This window comes from Olea europaea, chromosome 13, assembly GCF_002742605.1.
Source record: "Olea europaea var. sylvestris chromosome 13, O_europaea_v1, whole genome shotgun sequence".
Lineage (NCBI taxonomy): Eukaryota > Viridiplantae > Streptophyta > Magnoliopsida > Lamiales > Oleaceae > Olea > Olea europaea.
In genome coordinates this window covers 17,259,224-17,281,548 of record NC_036249.1, presented here as the reverse complement: position 1 = coordinate 17,281,548, position 22,325 = coordinate 17,259,224, and the positions used below count along the sequence as shown (strand labels likewise).

General features: G+C 34.8%; 2 protein-coding genes across 2 annotated transcripts; both read left to right on the top strand.

Moving 5' to 3' along the window:
* The first annotated feature begins 6,385 nt into the window (after positions 1 to 6,385).
* Positions 6,386 to 8,799, top strand: LOC111407748 (LRR receptor-like serine/threonine-protein kinase GSO1). Its single transcript, XM_023037410.1, has 3 exons — positions 6,386 to 7,540; positions 7,946 to 8,308; positions 8,395 to 8,799. The coding sequence occupies exons 1-3, from the start codon at positions 6,619 to 6,621 to the stop codon at positions 8,772 to 8,774; spliced, it is 1,665 nt and encodes a 554-aa protein (XP_022893178.1). The 5' UTR covers positions 6,386 to 6,618; the 3' UTR covers positions 8,775 to 8,799.
* Positions 8,777 to 11,327, top strand: LOC111407747 (receptor kinase-like protein Xa21). The gene is made up of 2 exons (XM_023037409.1): positions 8,777 to 10,388; positions 10,750 to 11,327. The coding sequence occupies exons 1-2, from the start codon at positions 9,017 to 9,019 to the stop codon at positions 11,097 to 11,099; spliced, it is 1,722 nt and encodes a 573-aa protein (XP_022893177.1). The 5' UTR covers positions 8,777 to 9,016; the 3' UTR covers positions 11,100 to 11,327.
* The last annotated feature ends 10,998 nt before the right edge of the window (positions 11,328 to 22,325 follow it).

Here is a 22,325-nt window from a genome sequence, read left to right as displayed (position 1 = left end):
GATCGATCATGATTTTGTTCAATCGTTTGCTAATAGTAGAAGACCAAGGTCCATATATATCTAACCAAGGTATAAATCTCAGCCCTTGATCAAATCCAACGGTTCAAAATAGCCATGAACAAGCACCATTGGTGAATGCCAAGCTACCAATTGAAGGTTGCCACGTGAGCCATCCATTGATCCCACTAAGCAGCAAGAGTAATTACCAAAATGTCCCGAATAATGTCATATTTGAGTAACACACTTCTTCAACATTCACCTTGATTCTCTAATACACCTGCTCTCTCTTGTTGTATCAATATGGAGAACTGATAAGCAATATCTAAACTTACCAATTGAAAGTACTTTAATGCCCATATTTGATGGATTTTTAGCCATATGAATTTTTTTGGCAGATTAACTTCATTGAGATGTTATCTAGATGAACGAAATTTCGTATCAATGGTTTTAACTAAGTTAATATGATGAATGTAGTGATCATGAATTTAATAAATAAATGCAAGTTAGAAGAATAATCAAGATGAGAAAGTTTGGTGTTATGATTTCACCTATCAAATACGATTTTTAGTTATATAATTATTTCTAATCAATTTTTCCAATTTTATAAGCAAGAATCTTAATTTAATTCTACTTCCTCTCTCAAATGTCAAGTATGAACTATTTCTATATTTTAATTTTAATATCATTATTCCGAATTAAAATCTAAAAATTACCAAGTTCTAGGTTCTTACGTGGAACATGTTTCAAAAGAATTATACTTTCTCTTGAAACCTATGATTTCTTAGGTTTTGTTATTCTATGATTGCGCCTAAATTTCCCTATCTCAAGAGCCGAAATCCAATCATTCAATTAGTGGGCATTTAATTGAAAGCATTAACAATAAATAACACAAATAAACATGATTGAAAAAATCTCTAAGAAATAACTATAATAAAATCAAAGCATAATCTCAAGTTTGTTACATAAACCCTAGATATGGAATTTAGATCATGACAAAAGCCATAGAAATAATCAAATTCAATTAAAACAACATAGAGAAGATAATAGAAAAACTAGTTTTTGTGGATCTTCAATCTCTTTTGCCATGTCGTTCTTGATTTTTTCTTGATTTCTTGATGATTGCTCTGCTGAATTGTAGTTTAGAAGTATTCTGTCAATTGATATTTATCTCATCTTAAAGTCTCTAGATAAAATTGGAGTTGGATTGACATTAAAAAGAGACTAATATCTTCAAAATTCTTTTTCTCGTCCAGAGTGCCTCGGCACCACAATCATGACGCTACGGCGACATGTTATTGTAAAAATTTAGCAAAGCTGGCGTTACGGGTCCTACTTTCGAGTAGAAAATTAGCGTTGCCCATCCTTCAATACTTTTATCATAATTTTTTTCTCCCGATATCCGACTGAGGTTTGTTAGAAAGATAACGCAAAAGGGCTACAAGTGTGTTTTAGATATCAATTCCCAATTCGAATATTTACTATGCCAAAAATGGTTTTCAATCATCGAATAAAAATTTGGAACATACTTGTGTGGTTGAAAATCAATTTGTGAAGATATTTTGATTATATCTCACTCATTTTTTACTTCTAATTGCATTCAAATGACTCTTACTAATCTTCAGTTATCATTTTGTAGTTCGAATCAACTATTGAAAAGTTACAGTTGAGTCCTCAAACTTTATATCTCATTTTTCGTCGTTATTCACTTCTTTCTTTTAATTTAGCCTCCAAACATCAAGTTTCGTCTAATCAACTTCAACTTCACCTTGATTCATGCCAAAATTTTATTTTCTCCAAGTTCTACATCATTGACACCAATTCACCTAACCTATAAAACAATACAAAAACATAAATTAAAATGTTCTAAAACTCTTAGATTCAAATGACATATCAAGATTAAGTAGCGTTAATATGATGAATGAAGCATACTCATCCAAGATTATAGATCTATATGCTTTTTGATTCATATCTTCAATTTCATCAAGTTTAGCTTTGAGTTCATCCAAAAAAAGTTTCAGGATCTTTAAGGGCTTTAGCCACACTTTGTTAGACTAATATAACCCTTATTTTCTGCTTTCAAATTGAATAATCCCTCTTTTCATCAAATTGTGAGCATTTGACCCTCGAACCTATGGCAGATTTTGTAAAATGAAGGGTTGTATTTGAGATCATTTACATCATCAAATAAGCATAATTTTTTTTTTCAAAATAGAAAAACCCTTTTCTCAATTTTAATCAACGAAACACAGATTAATAGAATGAGAAGAATCTTGAACGTCACAAATGATTTTATCAAATTTTAACAAAACAAATATGAATAAAATGATTTTTACAAGCAAGATACACATACCAAATATATCAAATGTTCAAAAGCAATATAGCATAGATCAATTTCAAACAGAGAGAGTCTTGTTTTTACGTATGACAAGAGAGAATTAATTGTTTCAATGGTCGCTGAACTTAGGTCCATGTATTTGATTGATCACTGAAATTTAAAATATCGAGTTTTGGTCATTGAACATTGATCCATATTTACGATTGCTCATTAAAGTTTAAAATATCGAGTTTTGACCACTAACTTTTGAAAAATATTGTACGTTGCTCACTAACATAAATATTGAATTTTGAAAAATGTTGAGTTTAAAGTGAGTAATGTAGTCTTGAGTAATCTGGCCATATTCATCACCAATGTTTAGGAGATGATCTACCAGGGAAGAAGGCTACCAACAATGTAAAGTGAAAATTACTTTCAAAAATCAAAGAAAAAATCCCAAAAATAGAGGAAGGGACACAATAAAAAAAATCAAATTGTGTTGAGGCAGTAGCAAAACAACTATAAGCATTGTTACTGTCAGACTAAGCATTGGATATTTAATTTGGAATTTAGACTTTTGGGGAGGGTTATTATCCTATTTAAAGCTTGGAGATTGAAACATTCAAACTTAAGGAGAATCATCATGCATTATGTTAGTGACTTTCATTGGTGAAACTCAACCAAACTTGATGGGAAAGGGAAAAAGTGCTATGTAATCAACCTTACAATAAATACAACTGAAATGTGATTGAAAAACAAGTCTTGGGGTGTGCATCCCATGAGAGAGAATGAAAATATTTGTCTATTAAGGTCGAGATATAATCAATTAAAAAATTTATGATAATTTGATTGACTATGCACACATCCACACATCAATCAAGCATGTAGCAAGTGAAGAATTAGTTTTAGTTGTATTACTTATAAACTCTTTGTGAAGTATCAAACGATTTCAATACTTGATGTGAGTTTGAAAAAGTTATCTAATATATTTATAATTTTTTTGTTTGCTTGTTGTTAGTAGATAGTCTTGCTCGGGGTAAACAAGATTATAAGTTTGGGGTATTTGAGAAGTGCATTTTGTGTGCTTATTCGGACTTCTATTTTTATTTAAATATATATAAATTGTAGGGCAGTCCCAACTTGGATACAGTTTATATGGAAAGATGCTATTTAGAGCTTAATTGAAGTTGATTCAAAACAATTGAAGATAAAAGGATTGCAAGAGATTAATTGGAAATATTAATGGGGCATATGGTAAAAATTCATAAGTTTCGAGAGTTAAATTTGACATTTGAAAAGTTTGAGGACAAATTTGCAAACTTTGGAACATGTCTAGGGTCAATTATTATGATTTTGAAATGAAGAGGACATAACTGCAAAATAGAAAAAGATGGAGGAATAAAGTTACATGAGAAAAGGAGTTCAATTGAAAAATGAATTTGTTTCCTTTTATTTCTTAAATTCTTTGGTAGAAACAAACTTGAACTTTTTAGTAGAAACCAATTAATTGGTTTGGAAGGATTTTGCATAAATCTTTTCTATAAATACATATCTTAGTCCAACAACTAAATGGTGCTTGTGGAGTTTCATAGTACACATATATTCAAGTCAAGGTTTTGGGATTCATTATACATATATTATTCAAGCCAAAAGGATGGAAAAATCAAGAAATCAATCAAGGAGCCAGGGTTTCAAGGATTTCACAGGAAGGGGGGATTTTTGGTTCAAGATTTTCGTCTTTTTCTCATTTTTCTTTAATACCCGTTGATTTACTTTAACTCCATCTTGTTTTATTCTTTTCCAATGATGTGTAATTAAGTATTTAGTTAGAATGAATAATTGTAAACTAGTTTTGAACCTTAATTTTAATTAAAAAGTTTTAAATATATAATTGATTTTGTGAATTGTTTTTGCTTCTATTCTTAATGATTGGATTAAGTGGCTAATAATTCATTGATTTGTAAATAATAATTACGTAGAGATGCAAATTATTTGTTTAGACATGAAGTAAAGGCCGTTAATTAGTATAAAATATAGAGATACTTATGTTAGTTATTGCGAACATTACATGAATTCATAGAATATAAGCAAGTTTAACAAAGATTGATTAACATAGATCGTGAAATTGATTTAGTTAAATAGACTCAATGAGAATTCGAGATGGGTAAATTAAATATATTAGGAGAATTCGATGGGTACACATAATCAATTCTATAAAACTTGGAAATTGAGATTAAGGGGATAACTATGGTAAAATTATCAATCCTAACACTTAAACCATCATGTTAAAAAATCACTTTTATTTGTTTTAGTATATTTAAAATAGAAAATTACAAAAGAAAGACATAACCACTTTATTTGTTGTCAATCAAATTAAAGTAGGGAATAATTGAATCAATTGTTAGATTGTAGTCCTCATGGAAATGATATCCGAACTCATAGTGTCACTTTATTACTTGTTACCATTCGCAAACTTACGTGATATAAAATCGGCAACACTTAGAAAAAATAAAAGAACTTAGAATAGAACGATCTTAACAAGAACTGTTAAAAAATAGTATAATCCTTCTAAATTCTTATCAAGAAGCCAACGAACTCAGCAAAGCAGCAAAGGGATCAGTGAAATGGTACACTGTTTTTCAATCTTGCATTTGCGATTTCGATATATTTTGGCTGATTACTAACCTTTTTTAAAATAAGAACGAGTGTCTCTTTAATTGTCATAATTCTCAATGATAATATTTCAATTCGTTTTATTATATTGGTCAACTTTTGACAATTTGCATTTCTATGGGTTGAAGTTCTTTACTGTCAACTGAAATATAAAATATTGTTAATGATATTTGAATTATTTGAAAAGATCCTGTGGGACAAGATTGGCTGTCAGTATATTTCCAGCCCAACGAACATGGTGCGAGTTTCTTAATACATCAGGCTTTCACATTACGCCTTGAGTTGGTTACGTAGGTCAACTGAATATGCAAACAACTCATCCATGAACGGGCCATCTCTAATGCAACAAGTTCATACTAAGCTGCTATTTGGTGAGCATTAAAATAAAATTTCCAATAAAATATGATAAAAGTTGATGAAATGTATAGTTAAAAAGTTGTGGATCCATGAGATATGCGTTTAAAATTAATTGTTGATTTTGATTTGAAATTTAATGTACACTGAATAAGGGCTAATAATATTTGCATGGCTTTGAGAAGAACTTTCGGAAGGTTATTGATCGGTCCGAAGCTGGGTTCATGACCTCTGCTACAATTATGCTGAGTTCCATCGAGGTTATGGGCAAACTAGACGACCCTCCTGGTTTCTTGGCTGTTAGGTGACTATTTTTGCAACTGGCCAAAGCTAGCTAGGTTAAAGTTCGACGTAGACAGGTCATTCTACGTGATTTCCTTCTTAGCTCCACTTGAGATGGAGACATAACAAAAAAAAAAAATCAGCATTCAGATAAGATTAAATTTTGCTGCATATATTGTTGAATTTTTCATTGAACTCATTTCAAAGCTGTTCGAGGAGTTCAACTGCAAACCACGTCCAAGTGAATTATTGCACTTACATAATTCTTATCTTTTTTAAATAGGAAATTATATGTATGCTTTGGGAGGTGTCCCCACTACAGTATATGTACCAATGTATATCAATATTCATAATAATAATCCATAATCATCCATCAAAATCAAGGTGAGGTCAACGATAATAATTTAATGTGTTTTATTGTAGTGGTGAACTTTCAAGAATTTTCATTTAATACTTTCAAGTTGAGATTTCTTGTACTAAAAACTGTCTCATAATCCGAAAATATAGAGGGTGTGCTAGACATCCCCATGTAATTTTTTATAACTTAACCTCACTATTTCTTTACATTTCAGGGACAGAGCCATTTGAATTTTAATTTTATACTGAACTGATACATAGAAAAAAATAAAAAAAAATAATAATAGTAAAATGAGCTTGGAGGCAGGCCTGCGCTTTATTCGGCCCCTCCCTTCGCGTGTTCTCTACATCGTCTATCTTGTACATACGACCTACATTTAATGCATTTTACTGTCTAACTGGAGATATTCTTATCTACATTCTCATTTTGCTTGTCTAGTGCATAACAATTCACATTGTTACGCTGAATATTATGCAACTGAAATAGGAAAACATCAGCTGACAAATATATACACAAATTGTCAATGATGCCTATCCTACTTTTCCTAACTTCAGTTCCCCAAGCTCTCTGAACCCAGAAAAGTCAATATTTATCTATTATAAAGCCTTTTGGCTGCAGCAAGAAGGAAATTGTGATCATGGTAGCCATGCAGACAGCTTATCGATTTCCTCCTGCAATTTTGTTAGTCCATTTTCTAATGGCCTGCTTGGCTATGGCAACTAACAATATCACCACCATGGATCGATCTTCTCTTCTCTCCTTCAAAGCCCACTTGAATTTAGAGCCTTCACACATTTTATCCAATAATTGGTCGGTTTCTACTTCTGTCTGTGTATGGATTGGAGTTACATGTGATACTCTCAACCAAAGAGTGACTGCTTTGGATATTTCTAGCATGAATCTTAGTGGAAACATACCTCCACAATTGGGGAATCTGCCGTTTCTTGATTCTCTCAACTTGAGCAGAAACTATTTTAAGGGGAGTCTGCCTCGAGAATTCATTCAACTTCAACGAATAAGAATAGTTGATTTTGGGTTCAATAGTTTGAGTGGACGAATTCCATCTTGGTTTGGTTTCTTACCTAAATTACAAATGTTGAATCTCAGAAATAACAGTTTTACTGGTTTCATTCCACCTCTTCTGTCTAATATATCGACTCTGCAGGAGTTAGATCTCTCTTTCAATCCTCTACAAGGGAAAATCCCAGAAGAGATTGGAGATCTTCATAACTTGAGAACACTAAAATTACAATATAACAGGCTCTCTGGCATGATACCTTTGGCGATTTTCAACATTTCGACTATGGAAATTCTTGCCTTTACAGGGAACAGCTTATCTGGTAATCTTCCTGTTGACATATGTCATGGAGTTCCAAGACTCAAAGGGCTTTATTTATCTTCAAATGGATTTGATGGTGAAATTCCTTCCAGTCTATCAGAATGTTCACAACTTCATCTTCTTGATTTATCATACAATAAATTCAGTGGATCCATACCAGGAGAAATCAGTGACTTAAAAACACTTGAGATTCTTCGGCTCAGATCAAACTATTTGACAGGTACTATTACTCTTTCTGAGAAAAACTAAGGTGGGATAGTTGATATATTTCATTCCAGCCTTGCAAAATTTCTCAAAATCTTGGTCAATACAACATGCAGATATATGTAGGTTATGTTGAACCGCTAGATCTTAAAGCTTAAACTATTAAAGAATCTCACATTTCTCAAATTTAGTCTTCAACACGTCCTCTCACATGCATGCTGCATCTATTTATTCATCAAAGGCGACAATTATTATTATTAACGGGTGTTAGGAAGATCTTTCTTTTCGACTCTGACTCCAATAGCATTTTTTTTATTTTTTATTTTTTTGGCTTCAGAAGTAACCCATGTCGCCTTAAAACTTTAACTCTTAGATTTGGGACACATTTATTTATCTAAATTTCTATTTTATCGTTTGACAGGTGCAATCCCACAAGAACTGGGTAATCTTCAGAATGTAGCGAGGTTAGCTATTGGAGGAAATTTTCTTACAGGTTCTATACCAGCCAGTATCTTTAACATTCCCTCGCTGAAATATCTTGATATTTCAAGTTGTAACCTGTCTGGCACTCTCCCAACAGATATATGCACTGATGGAACCCACCTTGAAGTTGTTTATTTGCATCTTAATCAATTATATGGCCAACTCCCAACAAGAATACATCAATGCTCAGAACTTCAGATCTTATCATTAACCAACAATTCTTTTAGTGGGCAAATTCCAGGAGAGATTGGGAATTTAACATTGCTCACTGCACTATATATTTCCACTAACGAATTAACAGGTATGCCTTCCAGAAACATATAACAAAGAATTCTGTATCCCTATAATTTCTATCACATTCTAAACATCTTTATGATTTTAATGTAGGTGAAATCCCACAAGAAATTGGCAATCTTTACAATTTGGAGTATCTTGATTTGGGCCATAATTACTTAAGTGGTTCCATGCCAATGGGATTCTTCAATCTCTCAAAATTAATTTTAGTTACACTTTCAAATAATCAATTGTCAGGCAACCTTCCGGTGAGTTTTGGTTACGGACTACCAAATCTTGAAGAACTCTACATGACTGGAAATAGTTTCAGTGGAAGGATACCTGATTCCATCTCAAACTCCTCTAAACTCAGTATAATAAACTTTTCTTTCAACAATTTTACTGGACCATTATCCGACTCTTTTGGAGAGTTGAGATTCCTCGAAATTCTGTACTTGAACGGTAACAATTTGACTAGCGCATTCCAGACTTGAGCTTCATATCTTCATTAACAAAATGTAGATTTTTAAGAACTTTGAGTGTTAATGGAAATACTTTGAGTGGAATTCTTCCGGCTTCTGTTGGGAATCTGTCCAGTTCTTTTCAATATCTTTACGCTGTTAATTGTGATCTGCGTGGCACCATTCCATACGAAATTGGAAACTTGAGCAATTTAATAAGTTTAAGCCTGTTTCAAAATCACTTGACGGGATTGATACCATCAACTGTGGGAAATATGAGAAGTCTTCAAGCATTAGTTCTTTTCGGCAATAAGCTAAGTGGATCTATTCCAATGTCCATTTGTGAGTTAGAGAAACTGTACGGATTATTGCTGCAGCAGAATCAAATGTCTGGTGCTATTCCAGACTGTATAGGGAATCTTACTACTCTGTATTATCTTTATTTAGATTCCAACAGATTCATCTCTGGCATACCTGGGAATCTATGGCAGCTTAAAGATCTTCAAGAGCTAAATCTTTCTTCGAATTTCTTGAGTGGCTTTATCCCCCCTGAAATCGGAAAATTGAAGGCTGCAAACCTTGTTGATCTGTCACTGAATCAGTTCACAGGTGTTATTCCAAGCACAGTTGGAGGATTACAGAAGTTGGTTAATCTTTCTTTGGCAAATAACAAATTGCAAGGATCAATTCCTGACTCAATTGGTAAGATGCTAAACCTGGAGAATCTTGATATATCCCACAACAATCTTTCTGGTACAATACCCACGTCCTTGGAAGCACTTCGATATCTTACATATTTGAATGTTTCTTTCAATCGTTTGAGTGGTGAAATTCCTTCTGGTGGTCCTTTCAGAAACTTCACGAATCAATCTTTCTTGTTCAATGAAGGTTTATGTGGTGATCCAAGATACAATGTCCCCCCATGTCAAACAATTGCTAATAACCAATCAAAGAGAAAAGCAATGTTTCAAGGTGTTTTTACTGTGTTAGGGACATTAGCATTGATACTTTTTCTAGCTTTGACATATGCTTTTGTGAGATACAGAAGGAAAGATACTGTCCTAACTGAAACAGACCCTTTGTCTAGCATAATACCATTAAGAGTTTCACATTATGAAATTTTCGAAGCAACTGATGGTTATAGTGAGAGTAATTTGCTTGGTACCGGAAGCTTTGGATCTGTTTATAGAGGGACTCTTAGAACGGGAAAACTTGTGGCTGTAAAGGTGTTCAATTTGCAACTACAAAATGCATTCAAGAGTTTCGATGTAGAATGTGAAGTTTTTCGCAATCTTCGCCATCGAAATCTGTGTAAAGTCATAAGCTCTTGCTCCAATCTAGACTTCAAGGCCTTGGTAATGGACTACATGTCAAATGGAAGCCTTGAGAAGTGGTTATATTCACATAACTACTACTTAGATATGAAGCAGAGAATCAGCATTATGATAGACGTAGCAGCCGCATTGGAGTATCTCCACCATGATCACTCAACACTGATAATACATTGTGATTTGAAGCCAAGTAATGTACTGTTGGATGACGATATTGTTGCCCACTTGAGCGATTTTGGAATCGCAAAGTTATTGCATCAAGGGGAATGCATTGCACACACTATTACCCTATCAACGTTGGGTTATATTGCACCAGGTGATTTCCTTTCTTTCTCCCAACTTTGTCCGAGGTTCGTACAGTCTAATTCTATTATATACTTATTCATCAACTGCGATGGAATTAAATTTTTTTTCCACTTTTTAATCACACATTTTCCAATAAATCACTATTTCAAAAATCATTTTTTCCCACAAACTCTTTAAAAGGGAGACAAACAAGGGCTAAAAGATCATTCTATCCTACTTTACAAGGGTCAAAATTGAGTGTGTGAGAGGCATGGGAAAATCAACTAGATGGTTAATAACTAGCATTAATGTTTGTCTTCGGCATTCGGTTTTCAAGCCTTGATTCATTTTCTTGTCAAGAAAATTTGATCAAATTCATAATTTCGTTGTAGAATATGGATCGAGAGGATTAGTGTCAACAAGTTGCGATGTGTACAGCTATGGGATCATGTTGATGGAAGTTTTTACAAGAATTAAGCCAAGTGATGGAACATTTTCCGGAGATTTGAGCCTAAGAAGCTGGGTAAATGGTAATGTGCCGAATGCAGTTTTTCAAATAATAGATTCCAACATATTGAGTTCAGACGAAGATCATTTCCATGAAAAGTTGAGTTGTTTATGTTCCATTATGGAATTGGCTTTGAATTGCACCATGGAAAGTCCCAAGGAGAGGATCAACATGAAGAATGTTGTTGCAACATTGAAGAAGATCCAAAATCAGCTTCTTGCATATTATGCATAGACCTTGTGTTAAAGAGAAATGTTAACAAATCTTTTATCCTTTTGTTAGTATTTATCTTTGAATATTTTGGTTTATAAAAGCATTGTAGTTGAGATTAGGAAAGCCTATGTAATGTATAAACTATTCAACAAACATGTGCTAAAAAGGGATTTTGATGCTGTTGTAAGCATATATCGAAGGTGTTAGCAATCGTGTGAAATAATATAAACAATTGGATATTGATGCTCATTCATTCTCCAAATCCTAAGTACCTGAAAAGTTTGTCTTTCTTCCTCATCTAAAATATTGAGTATGTCGTCAGAAAAATACCTAGTTAATTCTACGACATTCTATTTGAACCTATATTTGTACATTAGGTAAGTGAAGAAGTATTAGAATATTGATTAACTTTACAAGCAGTAATATAGTTGAATAATGATAAGTCATTATCTTCGACTTCTTGTGACGATGGACAAGTCCTTGGTATGAGATGTCGTCCAACATTTTGGCCTACATCTTATACATTTCATATAAACTTTTCTGTATATTACTATGTAGGAAAGATACATGGCCATGAGGCCCTGGCCATGTAGCATCTCTCTACTGTGTAACTAGATATTCAAAATTTAACATGTTTAAAAATTTGTTTGTAACAAATTTGTACACTTTCAAATTGAAATTGGAGTCCATTACGTAGGCTAAAGGAAACAATATAGGGAAATCCTCCCAATATTTTGTAAACTTAAACTCTATCGCTACTATGATATCAGATAAAATGGATAATGTTCTACGTGTTTTGAAATTTTTAGCAATATAATAAAAGTGAGTGAGAAAGAGTAGACTAGTGAAATATCATACGTTCGAACGTACATTCATAACGTCAAAAAATATTTTCAAAAATTTTTCTCAGTAAACGAAATTTCTCAATCATGTTATTGTAAATGCGATTCTAGATCACTTGAGTATCAGGTATTGTAATAAGTAGTATTAACATTTTTCATTGCCTTCACAAGAACATAGTATAAGACAAGTAGAATTTCATCTATGACCTTCATTCGTGACAAATACTATAGCACTCAATCTATTTTCTTCACATAACTAATTGAATAATTGTTTTCTACAAGGAGAATTTGCAATACAGCTAAGAGTTTCCCTAGATTATTTTTTTTCCCTTCTAACGTCACTTTTATTCAAGTATGACAATAATATAATTATTAAATTTTTAAATTTTTTGTTAAAAGTTAAATTATTGGAATATATTTGGTAAACTAATGTTTTTATTGTTTATCATATTACTTAGATAATCTTAATTGTCATCTTCTATTAAAATTAATGAAATGTCATGGAGTTTTCCATCAAAATGATTGAATTCTTAAAAAAAATAAAAATAAAAATAAAAAATTGGGTGGGGCCCTGTTACTTGTCCCAGCCCCTACCCAACCAGAATACTCAATTAAGTGAGTAATCTCTTCTCCATTTGGGGTAGGGTCGCGAGTATCGGGTCTGATAGGTATTTTTGTCATCCCTAAAATGTCGGACTAATTTATCAACTACTAAATTTTACTCAGTGTGTAATCGAATGTAAACTAGGAATTCTATTTTCAAAATTAAATTCTCTAATAATGATGAATAAAGAATTAAAAATATTTGAACCTTTATGAGAAAATTTAATTACTTTAAAGCAATATTTTTTGTACACCAGCTACTTTTTGTTTAGGTGGTGTGCATTAACAACTATGTAAACCTATGATTATGACTGGGACCACAAGTCACATGTAAATGATAAAACACCGGTAGATTTATTTAAATCATTTACTATCCAAACCTTTCGTATTTTATACAGTAATAGCATCAAAATGAATAGTATTTCTATGCACGTTCAGATGAAATGTATCGATACCCCTTTTTTTTTTTTTTTCAAGCTTTTAACTTTATCTATATGGCATTTACGTTGTGCTCTAGCTTTTCATCCACTGCACCCCTGATTACTAGTTCAAAGTGCTTCCAACACTTAACAATTTCTTTCTTCGGTTGTTACTTACATTTCTTCAATATCATTCAAATCAATTGGATTCATGCTCTCATGCCTATGATCATTGTCCAAGTCATCAAGAATTGAATACCATTAATCCAACTAAAATCGTGATCTAATAACGAAGTGAAAGCTGATTTACTTTTTGGTTTGTTAGAAGCACCATACATTTTGTTAAAGTCACTTGTATCAAACAATCCACTATAATTTATCTGAAATTGGAATAATGATTGGGTGAAAATAACTTATATAAGAACATTTAAAAATTATAATTACATATTTAGACAGTATGAATCGCGTTTTAGAATATTATAAGGGTAATTAGCACAAAAGGTCCAATAGTCAAATCTTATTTTGTAATGTTGATAATTGAAAAGAGAGAGAAGTTTTGATGGAATAATGAAATTATGCAAAGTTTACTTTAGGCAAGTTAAAAAAGATAGAGCTATGATGGAGGAATCAATATGAAAAAGAATTTTGTTAATGGTTCATAATGAAATGTTAACTAATAGACTAAAGCAAATATTATAAGAAGCAAACGAAGGATGATCTATATGTTTTAGAAGCTGCCCTCGTTATATCTTCATAATCAAGTTAGAAGCTAAAGCATTATGAAGCTTATTATACATTGTTGCTAAGCTCAAACTTCATGGAAGAGTTTCACACAAGTAGTGTTTGAAAACAAAACAAAGTTACAAGTTAAAAGTCTCACAAATTATTGTTATCTGTGCTACCAAATAAAACAAAGCTTTGGAGGTGGTTATAGTAGAATCATTTAGATGGAAAAGACAAAACGAGCAAATAAAAATTTTATGTTGTGGCTTTGATGTTGTCTTCAAACTGATACAGCACTAATAGAAAAATTAATGAAGAAACTGAAATTCAATGAATCAGGAAGAAGAAATCAGAGAAAGAAAAGGAAGAAAAAGAAAATAGGGGAAGACGAATGAGAAAGAGTTGGAATTTCGCCACAAGCCACCAAAAGTCTTTATTCAAGCTTCAACTGAAAAATTACAATGCCAAAATAGGTTTAAATAGTAAAGCAAACCCTAACGAGACTGGACCCGAGCCCATACAAGTCAAATTCTCTAAATAAGAGTCCAAGATAATAAATAAAGTTTAACTAGAAAATAAAATAAATAAATATTGGATGTCCTCATCAACTCTCTCGGGGTGGGAGAAAACTCGACCCTGTCGAGTGAATATCACTATAGGCTGTCGTCAATCTCTCAACCATAAGCTAAGTGGCTGGGAAAGCGTCTTCCGACGTCTGTAGAAATATGACAATGGAAATCTGAATCTGGTGTCCTCACCAACTCCTCCCGAGTGGACGGGATCCTGCTGACTCCGATAAAGCTCCAATAAATCTGGATCCAATGCTGTAGTGTCTCTCTGGAGATCCATATGCAGTCATAATCTGGGCGACCAACCCAACGAACAAGGAAGCGCTGAACCTCTCCATTATTAGTTAACACGATTTCTTCATCTAAAATAGCATCAATTTTATCTTTGTGTGCTGTGAGAGGTGGTAGTGGTTTAGATGGAGCTAAAGAGTCAGGATCAAGGTCCACAAAAGGAAGTAACAGAGGATCATCTGAGGGAATGAAATGGCCTTTATAAGCAACTAAGTCCTCAACATTGAAAGTAGAGTTGTAACTAAGGTGTGGTGAAATGTCAACAATATTGCATTTGGACCAACTTGCTTTAAAATTTTAAAAGGACCAGCACTACGGGCTTGCAATTTGAAGGCGGGTCCATGTAGACACCGCTCAGGCCTAATGCGGACCATAACGTAATCCCCAATGTTAAACTCAACGTGTCATTTATGCAAATCAACTTGGAGTTTATATTTTGCATTACTGCCTTCAAGTTGTTTATTGGTCTCAATATGCAAATCATGAAAATGTTGTGAAAATGCTTCGGCTGACACTGACACTCTAGCCTGCAGATACATGGGAATGAGATCTAACGACTTCCTTGGCTTAGACCCATGAACAGCTTCAAATGGACTCATACTTAATAAACGATTCATGGAACTGTTATACGCAATTCAAGCTATAGGAAAGATCAAATCCCAATTTCGAAGACTTTCTCGGACCAGACATCATAACAAATTACCAACTCTACGATTAACTATTTCAGTTTGACCATTAGTCTAAGGGTGGTAGGCCGTAGAAAATTTAAATTTGGTACCCATCTTTTGCCACAAAGTTCTCCAAAAATGGCTAGTGAAACGAACATCCCTATAGGACACAATGGTTTTAGGAAGCCCATACAATTTAACAATCTTATTAAAAAATAACATGGCAACCTTGGACGCATCTGAGGTCTTACTACAGGGGATAAAATGAGCCATTTTTGATAAACGATCGACAACCACAAAAATAGAATCATGTTTCTTTGGGGTGCGTGGAAATCCTAACACAAAATTCATACTAACATCTTGCCAAGGACAAATGGGGATGGGAAGAGGAGTGTACAGACCTGTGTTTTGCCTCTTCTTTTTGGCCAATTGACAAGTTTTACATGTACTAACGATTTTAGCCACATCTTTCTTCAAACTAGGTCAATAGAATTGGCGTTCAACTTCCTCTATAATCTTATCACGCCCAAAGTGACTGACTAAACCTCCTGCATGAATTTCCCACGCTATGAAATCCCGCACTAAAGTTCAAGGGATGCACAATTAATTGGCTCTAAAAAGGTAGCCCTCCTCAAGTCGAAAACCATCTGCGGTATCTAACTATCCACCTTGGAAATCAAAAAAAGATATCCTTAAAATCAGAACACGTCTCTTAATCCTCCTTAAGCCTTTCAAAATTGATGATCTTAACTCTCATGATTGACAAAAGGGGGACACGACGACTTAAAGCATCAGCTGCTTAGTTCTCCACGCCCTTCTTGTGTTTTAAAATAAACGAAATAGGCTTGCAAGTATTCAATCCAACGACCATGCTTAGAGCTCAATCTTTCCTGGGAGTTGAGGTAACGGAGGGCCTCGTGGTCTGAATAAAAAACAAACTCCTGGGGCAACAAATAGTGGCGCCAATAGCGCAAAGCTTGGACAACCGCATACAGTTCCTTATCATAAGTCGAGTACCATTGTTTGGCCTCATTTAACTTCTTACTAAAGTAGGCAATAGGGTGACGATCCTGACTCAAGACTCCTCCTATACCAACCCTGGACGCATCTCACTCGGCCTCAAAGACTTTGGAAAAATCTGGAAGACGCATGACAAGAGCCTCCGTCGTTCGTTTCTTGACCAACTTAAAGGCCTTAGCCACTTCTTGTGTCTAATGAAACTCCACTTTCTTTATGCATTCCGTAATAGGTGCCATAATATTGCCAAACCCCTTGATAAAGCGATGGTAAAATGTAGGTAAGCCGTGAAAGCTCCTGACGTCATGAATAGTCTTAGGTTCAGGCCAATCAAAAATCATCTGAACCTTGGCAGGGTCAGTAGATACCCGTGTCGAAGAGACAATGAACCCTAGGAAAACGACTGTATCGGTGAAGAAAGTGTACTTCTTGACTTTAGCATATAGATTAGTTACATGTATGGTAGAGAAAACTTCTGTAAGGTGGTCACAGTGTGGCTCCTTAGTCTTACTATAAATGAGAATATCATCAAAGTAGACAACAAGAAACTTACCCTTGAAAGATCGAAGAGTTTGTGTTATTACTCGCATAAAGGTACTCGACGTTTTGCTTAGCCCAAAAGGCATGACCAACCATTCATAAAGACCATCTTTCGTTTTAAAAGTGGTCTTCCACTCATCAACTGGGCAGATTCTAATCTGATGGTATCACTCTTCTGGTCAATCTTCGAAAAAATTGTAGCACCAACCATCATGTCTAGCATATCGTCAAGTTTAGGAATGGAAAAACGATACTTCATCGTGGTCCTATTGATGGCATGACTATCCATACACATTCTCCAAGAACCATCTTTCTTAGAGATCTATAGTGCGGGAACTGTATAAGGGCTTAAACTCTCACGAATGAACCCATTGTGAAGGAGTTCATCTACTTGCCTCTGGAATTCAGCGTGCTCGGTGGGACTCATCCTATAATGAGACAAATTTGGAAGGGACGCCCCTAAGACGAAATCTATGGCATGTTGAATGTCCCATAGAGGAGGTAGATGATCGGGTAAGTCTTTCGGAAAGACATCTCAAAACTCTTGAAGGAACGACTGAACTTCAGTAAGGCTCTCTATTGTGGAGTTAGATGAAACCTCCATAACAACCAAAGCAAACACAATTGAGTCACCAACAAGTGTACGCTCAAACTCCATAGGACTAATGATATGCAACCCTTTTCATTCCACACTTTTCATTGTCTCGTGTGAGCCAACAGGTTTTGGGGACAGTGGGTTAAGGTGAATCTTCTTTCCATTAAATACGAAAGAGCAGGAATTGGATTGACCATAGATGGCTATATCTAGGACAAATAACCAAGGTCGTCCCAGAATGATGTGCCCAACATCCATCGAAATGACGTCACACCATAGATGGTCCTTATACTCGAAAAACTGGATAGGGACTAGACAATGCTCCTTGACAGCTATAGAAGAAGTATCAACCCAGGAGACGCTATGCGACTGAGGGTGAGAAACTAGCTTCAACCCTAGACGGGATACAATAGCAATCGAAACAGCATTAATGTAGCTGCCACTATCCACAATAACTTTACAGCCCTTATTATTAATCTTAATGTACATGTAGAAGATGGCATGACGACGCCAATCATTGACACCCTTAGGCTGGGTAAGAGTGCAATGGACGACACCAACTCTAGGTGTATGTGGGATAGGGAGCCTAGTTTGAATACAATCTAAGAAGGTATCTTCACTATCTTCCGAGTCATCAAACTCTTCCAACTTAGGTTCATAAACCTAGTCCTCTAATGGCTCGTCAACTATACCTTCACGCTCTTCCATAACTAGGGTTCGGCTAGGACACTTAGAAGAATTGTGACCAAAACCTTTATAGTTAGAGCATTGCAAATGGGAGGACGCCCTTGAAATCTCAGGACCTTTACCTTTACTATCCGATGCAAGGGTAGCATTAGAAGGAGGAGGCCCTAGAATAGACTTAGGGGATGGAGTGGATGCAGAAGAGGTTGTAGTGTGGGTGTCACTACGAGTTCTTTACGATGTCCTAATCACCAACTCGTAATCCTGAACGAAAAAGTAGGCACGGTCAAGAGTGGTGATGCCTCTAAGGACAAGCTCATGCCTAAGATCACCCCTTAGGCCCTGCCTAAACCTACTCAAGGTCATCCTCAACGACCTAACATCTCATTCAAAACTCATCAAACTAAGCAATGTATTCTGTCACAGGTCGATTGCCTTGTGTAAGTGCTTTCCATTGATCAAACAAGTTACCCTTATAAGATTGAGGTATATATTTTTCTTGAAGGTGACGCTTCATTTTATCCCAATTCCTAACAGGGTGCGCATGATGACTTTTCAGGAGATCCTCAACACTTTTCTAAAAGAGTTGAGCTGTGCCAGTTAATTTTAGACTGGAAAATTGTACTCTCCGATCTTCTAGGACCCTATACCAGGCGAAGAAACGATCCATATCTCTAACCCATTCATTGTATACACTAGGATCTAGACAACCATCAAATGTAGGGGCATCTAAGACGTTTCTCGTGGTGAGGGCGAGACTGTGTACCATGACGGTGATGTTCCCACTCTGGTCTACGAACCTGATTTCCATTCATACGATCATGTTTGCCATGGTGTCGACCAACTTATGGATGACGGTGAGGTCTATTAATGGGCACTTCAGAGTTTTCAGCTTCAGTCAAATATGGGGTTGGATCAAGGGTGTTCAACATAGCGGCTAGGGCTCTATTCTCCTCACGAGTAGCAGCTACCTCAATTTGGATAGCCGCTACTTGATTTTGTAATTATGCCAACTGTTGGGTTAGAGCCTCAATTTGGGAAGGGTCCATGACAAAGGTACTAGAACTAGAGGTAGTAACACGATCACTACTGAAATGCATATAAAGTAACACTATCCAAGTGAAATGCACTACTGAGATCAATAAACAATAGGTACCAACAGTAAAATAGCAATTTTTTTATTTTTTTAAGTTACTAAAAATAGGGATTACATAGAGCCGACCGTGGCAAGCTAATAATATTGATGCTAATAAAATAGAGAGCAGAGATACAAATGACTAATCAAAAGGTTTAATCATGTGGGGTAATCGGGGAAACAATGGAGGTTAATTCACAAATTCCGATCAAGTGGATTTTAAGGTCACAATTATCAAATAACAGCAACACAAATAATGTAAATGATGCAATTGTAAATAAAGCAGTAGTGTCAACTAAAAACTAGATAAGAGCAGTGGCTCCCTAAGTTCAATTGGTTTGGGTTGCTACGTGTGGATTTTAGTCCAGCTTATGTCCTATGCTCCAACGTCAAATGTCTTAACCTTTTGAAACTACTCCAATTGTCTCTCGTGAAGCAACAAGCAATTGTTTGTAAAGATGGCAGGGATATAAATTTGTATTCGCTGATGTTGATGGATAATTGGCGATGGTTATGGTTGCTGTGATTATGGTCTTCGGCACTAGAAGGGTGATCGACGGTTAATAGTTGGGCGATGGTGAGTGGGGTAGTGTGTTGAATGCAGCTGCTAGTGGCTTCTTGAGTGTGGTGCAGGGTGGCGGCTCGTGGCTTTTTGGAAGTGTAAAGGCGATGGAAGGTGGTGGTAACAGAGGGGTGGTGAAGGCGGTAGGTGGTCGAATCGCTGTTAGAGGCGAAAAGATGTGGTACGGTAGGGAGATAGAAGCACCGGTGCGTCACCGACATGAGTAGTGTCGACGAGTGACACGACAGGGGCTCACCAACAAGGAGGACTGACTTCTGGACAGTGAATATTGTAGAGAGAGATTAGGAGTCGGGAAGTGAGGTTGTTATACGAGTCGGGTAATAGCTTAGGTTAATGGGTACTTTTGAAAGGCTACTAGGCTTAAGTGGGTTAAATAGTTAATGGGCTCAGTAATGAATTATGGGCCTGGGTTATGGGAAGGAGTTAAATGGGTCAGTGAAAACTATGGGCTAAGATTAATTGGTTGGCAATATGGTAATGGATCAGGTATTAGTCATATGGACCTGTTTATATGGTAGGCATTTGGGCTGTAGGCCATGTTATAGAGGAGGGCAAGATTAGCCAAATGAATTTGGCATGAGCAGCAAAAAAAATTGAAACGACAGAAGAATATTTTTTTTCAAAAACTGATGAGAATAACTAAAATATTCGAGCGTGAATAGTACCCATGAACAGTAAGATGAATAGCTTCTTTTTTTTTTTTGGGAACAACTATGAAGAAGTTGGAAAAAAAATAAATCAGCTGCTCACGCTAAAAGTTTATTTGTTTGTGCTGTTCCACAAGTTCTTGGGAAAGAAATAGGAAGAAATTTTTGGATTGAAGATGAGAAATTACCAAAGTTTAGGCTCTGATACCAAATTTGATGCAGCACCAACAGAAAAATTAATGAAGAAACTCAAATTTAATGAATCATGAAGAAGAAATCAGGGAAAGGGAGGGAAGAAAAAGAAAATAGGGGAAGAAGAATAGGAAAGAGGGGGAATTTCGCCACAAGCCACCAAAAATCTTTATTCAATCTTCAAATGAAAAATTACAATGCAAAAATAGGTTTAAATAGTAAACAAACTCTAACGAGACTGGGCCCGAACCCATACAAGTCCAATTCTTTAAATAAGAGTCCAAGATAATAAATAAAGCTTAACTAGAAACTAAAATAAATAAATGTCGGATGTCCTCATCACAAACTAGTATGACGATGATTAGTTAAGGTTTCCTCTTGTTATGACTTGATCATCTATCAGATGGTCCATTGTAATCATAAAAAGCTTCCTACATTCATAAAGATATTTAGAAGGAATTATTGTGAGATAAAAATATAGCAAAAAGAAGATAACATCATATTTAAACAATCATGCTATGATAGCTTACCAAGTTGGATACCATCTCATGGATTAAATTAACATCATATCCAATCTCATTAAGATTAGATCTCACTTCACTTACCTGCATAATATTACATGCATAATATTAGTAAGAGTATAAATCAAAGAAAAATTTAATGGATTTTGTGTGGCTAGGCAAGTATTAACCAGTAATTAGGGTTGATTAAATTGTCCTTTTGATGTCTATTCTAAAATAGAATACAAAAGCAGCAAATGGCACCATAGAAAAATAATGTTATATAATAAATGTCAGTTAAAGAATCACCTCAATGTAATATTATGTTGAAATATAGAGTTTGGGCCTCTTTCAAAGTAATCATCACTAAACTAGAAAGAAGTATCCCGAAAGCAAAATATAATTTAAAAGAATGATCAAATATTTTAACAGAAAAGTTATTGTTGGCCTGAGCTATATCATGTTCATTTTGTAGCTATAAATAAAAGAGAAGTTTTTCATGAAGATATTTGATTGCTCATTTAAATTATGGTAGGCTTTTGGGAGAGTTCTTTCTAAATTTAGTGATAAATATTTTGGAAGAGGCTCAAGCATTATTGCTAATATTTGACTCCCTAGATGTATCTGCAGAAAAAAGTGGAGATACTAAGAGTTGGAATAAATAATTTTGTATATTGTTTATAAAATTACAAATCATAAAATTGTTTACTTGCTTGGAATAATTTTAGCTAGAAGGATGCTAGTCTTCAAATGATGATAATGTAGTATTGCATGAAGTCCAAATGAAGAATATCAACATATAGGTTAATTATAAGTTATAACCTATTTAGAATTAACAGAATTTATAAATTGGGTGCAATCTTGAAGTAAGAACACAAGCGAATTATAAGTCAAAATCCCAATGGATCTAGTTATATAGTGTTCATACGTAAGAGAATAGAACAGATGTTCCATAATAAGTAAACATGAAAGTTCGAATGAAGATGTAAAATTTATGTAAGAGTGAAACTTCCATCAGTGCGACACATTTTGTAAACCACGAACATTGGGATTTCATCGTTCATAAGTTCAAATACACATGTGTCACCTATTTGAAGCCGTTTCTCCCTCACATAATCCGCCCAACCAATGGTGAACCGCTACACATAACCATTGGTTCTTAGATTCGTTCGTACTAGTCAATTATGATGTGAACTATCATGGATTTGAGCACTCTGAACAAATTTTGGTAGATACAAT

Excerpts from the sequence above, each read along its gene's own strand:
- LOC111407748 (XM_023037410.1), top strand. The coding sequence starts at position 6,619 with ATGGTAGCCATGCAGACAGCTTATCGATTTCCTCCTGCAATTTTGTTA. Across the intron at positions 7,541-7,945 it reads CAGATCAAACTATTTGACAG|GTGCAATCCCACAAGAACTG; the intron begins GTACTATTACTC and ends ATCGTTTGACAG. Across the intron at positions 8,309-8,394 it reads TTCCACTAACGAATTAACAG|GTGAAATCCCACAAGAAATT; the intron begins GTATGCCTTCCA and ends ATTTTAATGTAG.
- LOC111407747 (XM_023037409.1), top strand. The coding sequence starts at position 9,017 with ATGAGAAGTCTTCAAGCATTAGTTCTTTTCGGCAATAAGCTAAGTGGA. Across the intron at positions 10,389-10,749 it reads GTTGGGTTATATTGCACCAG|AATATGGATCGAGAGGATTA; the intron begins GTGATTTCCTTT and ends ATTTCGTTGTAG.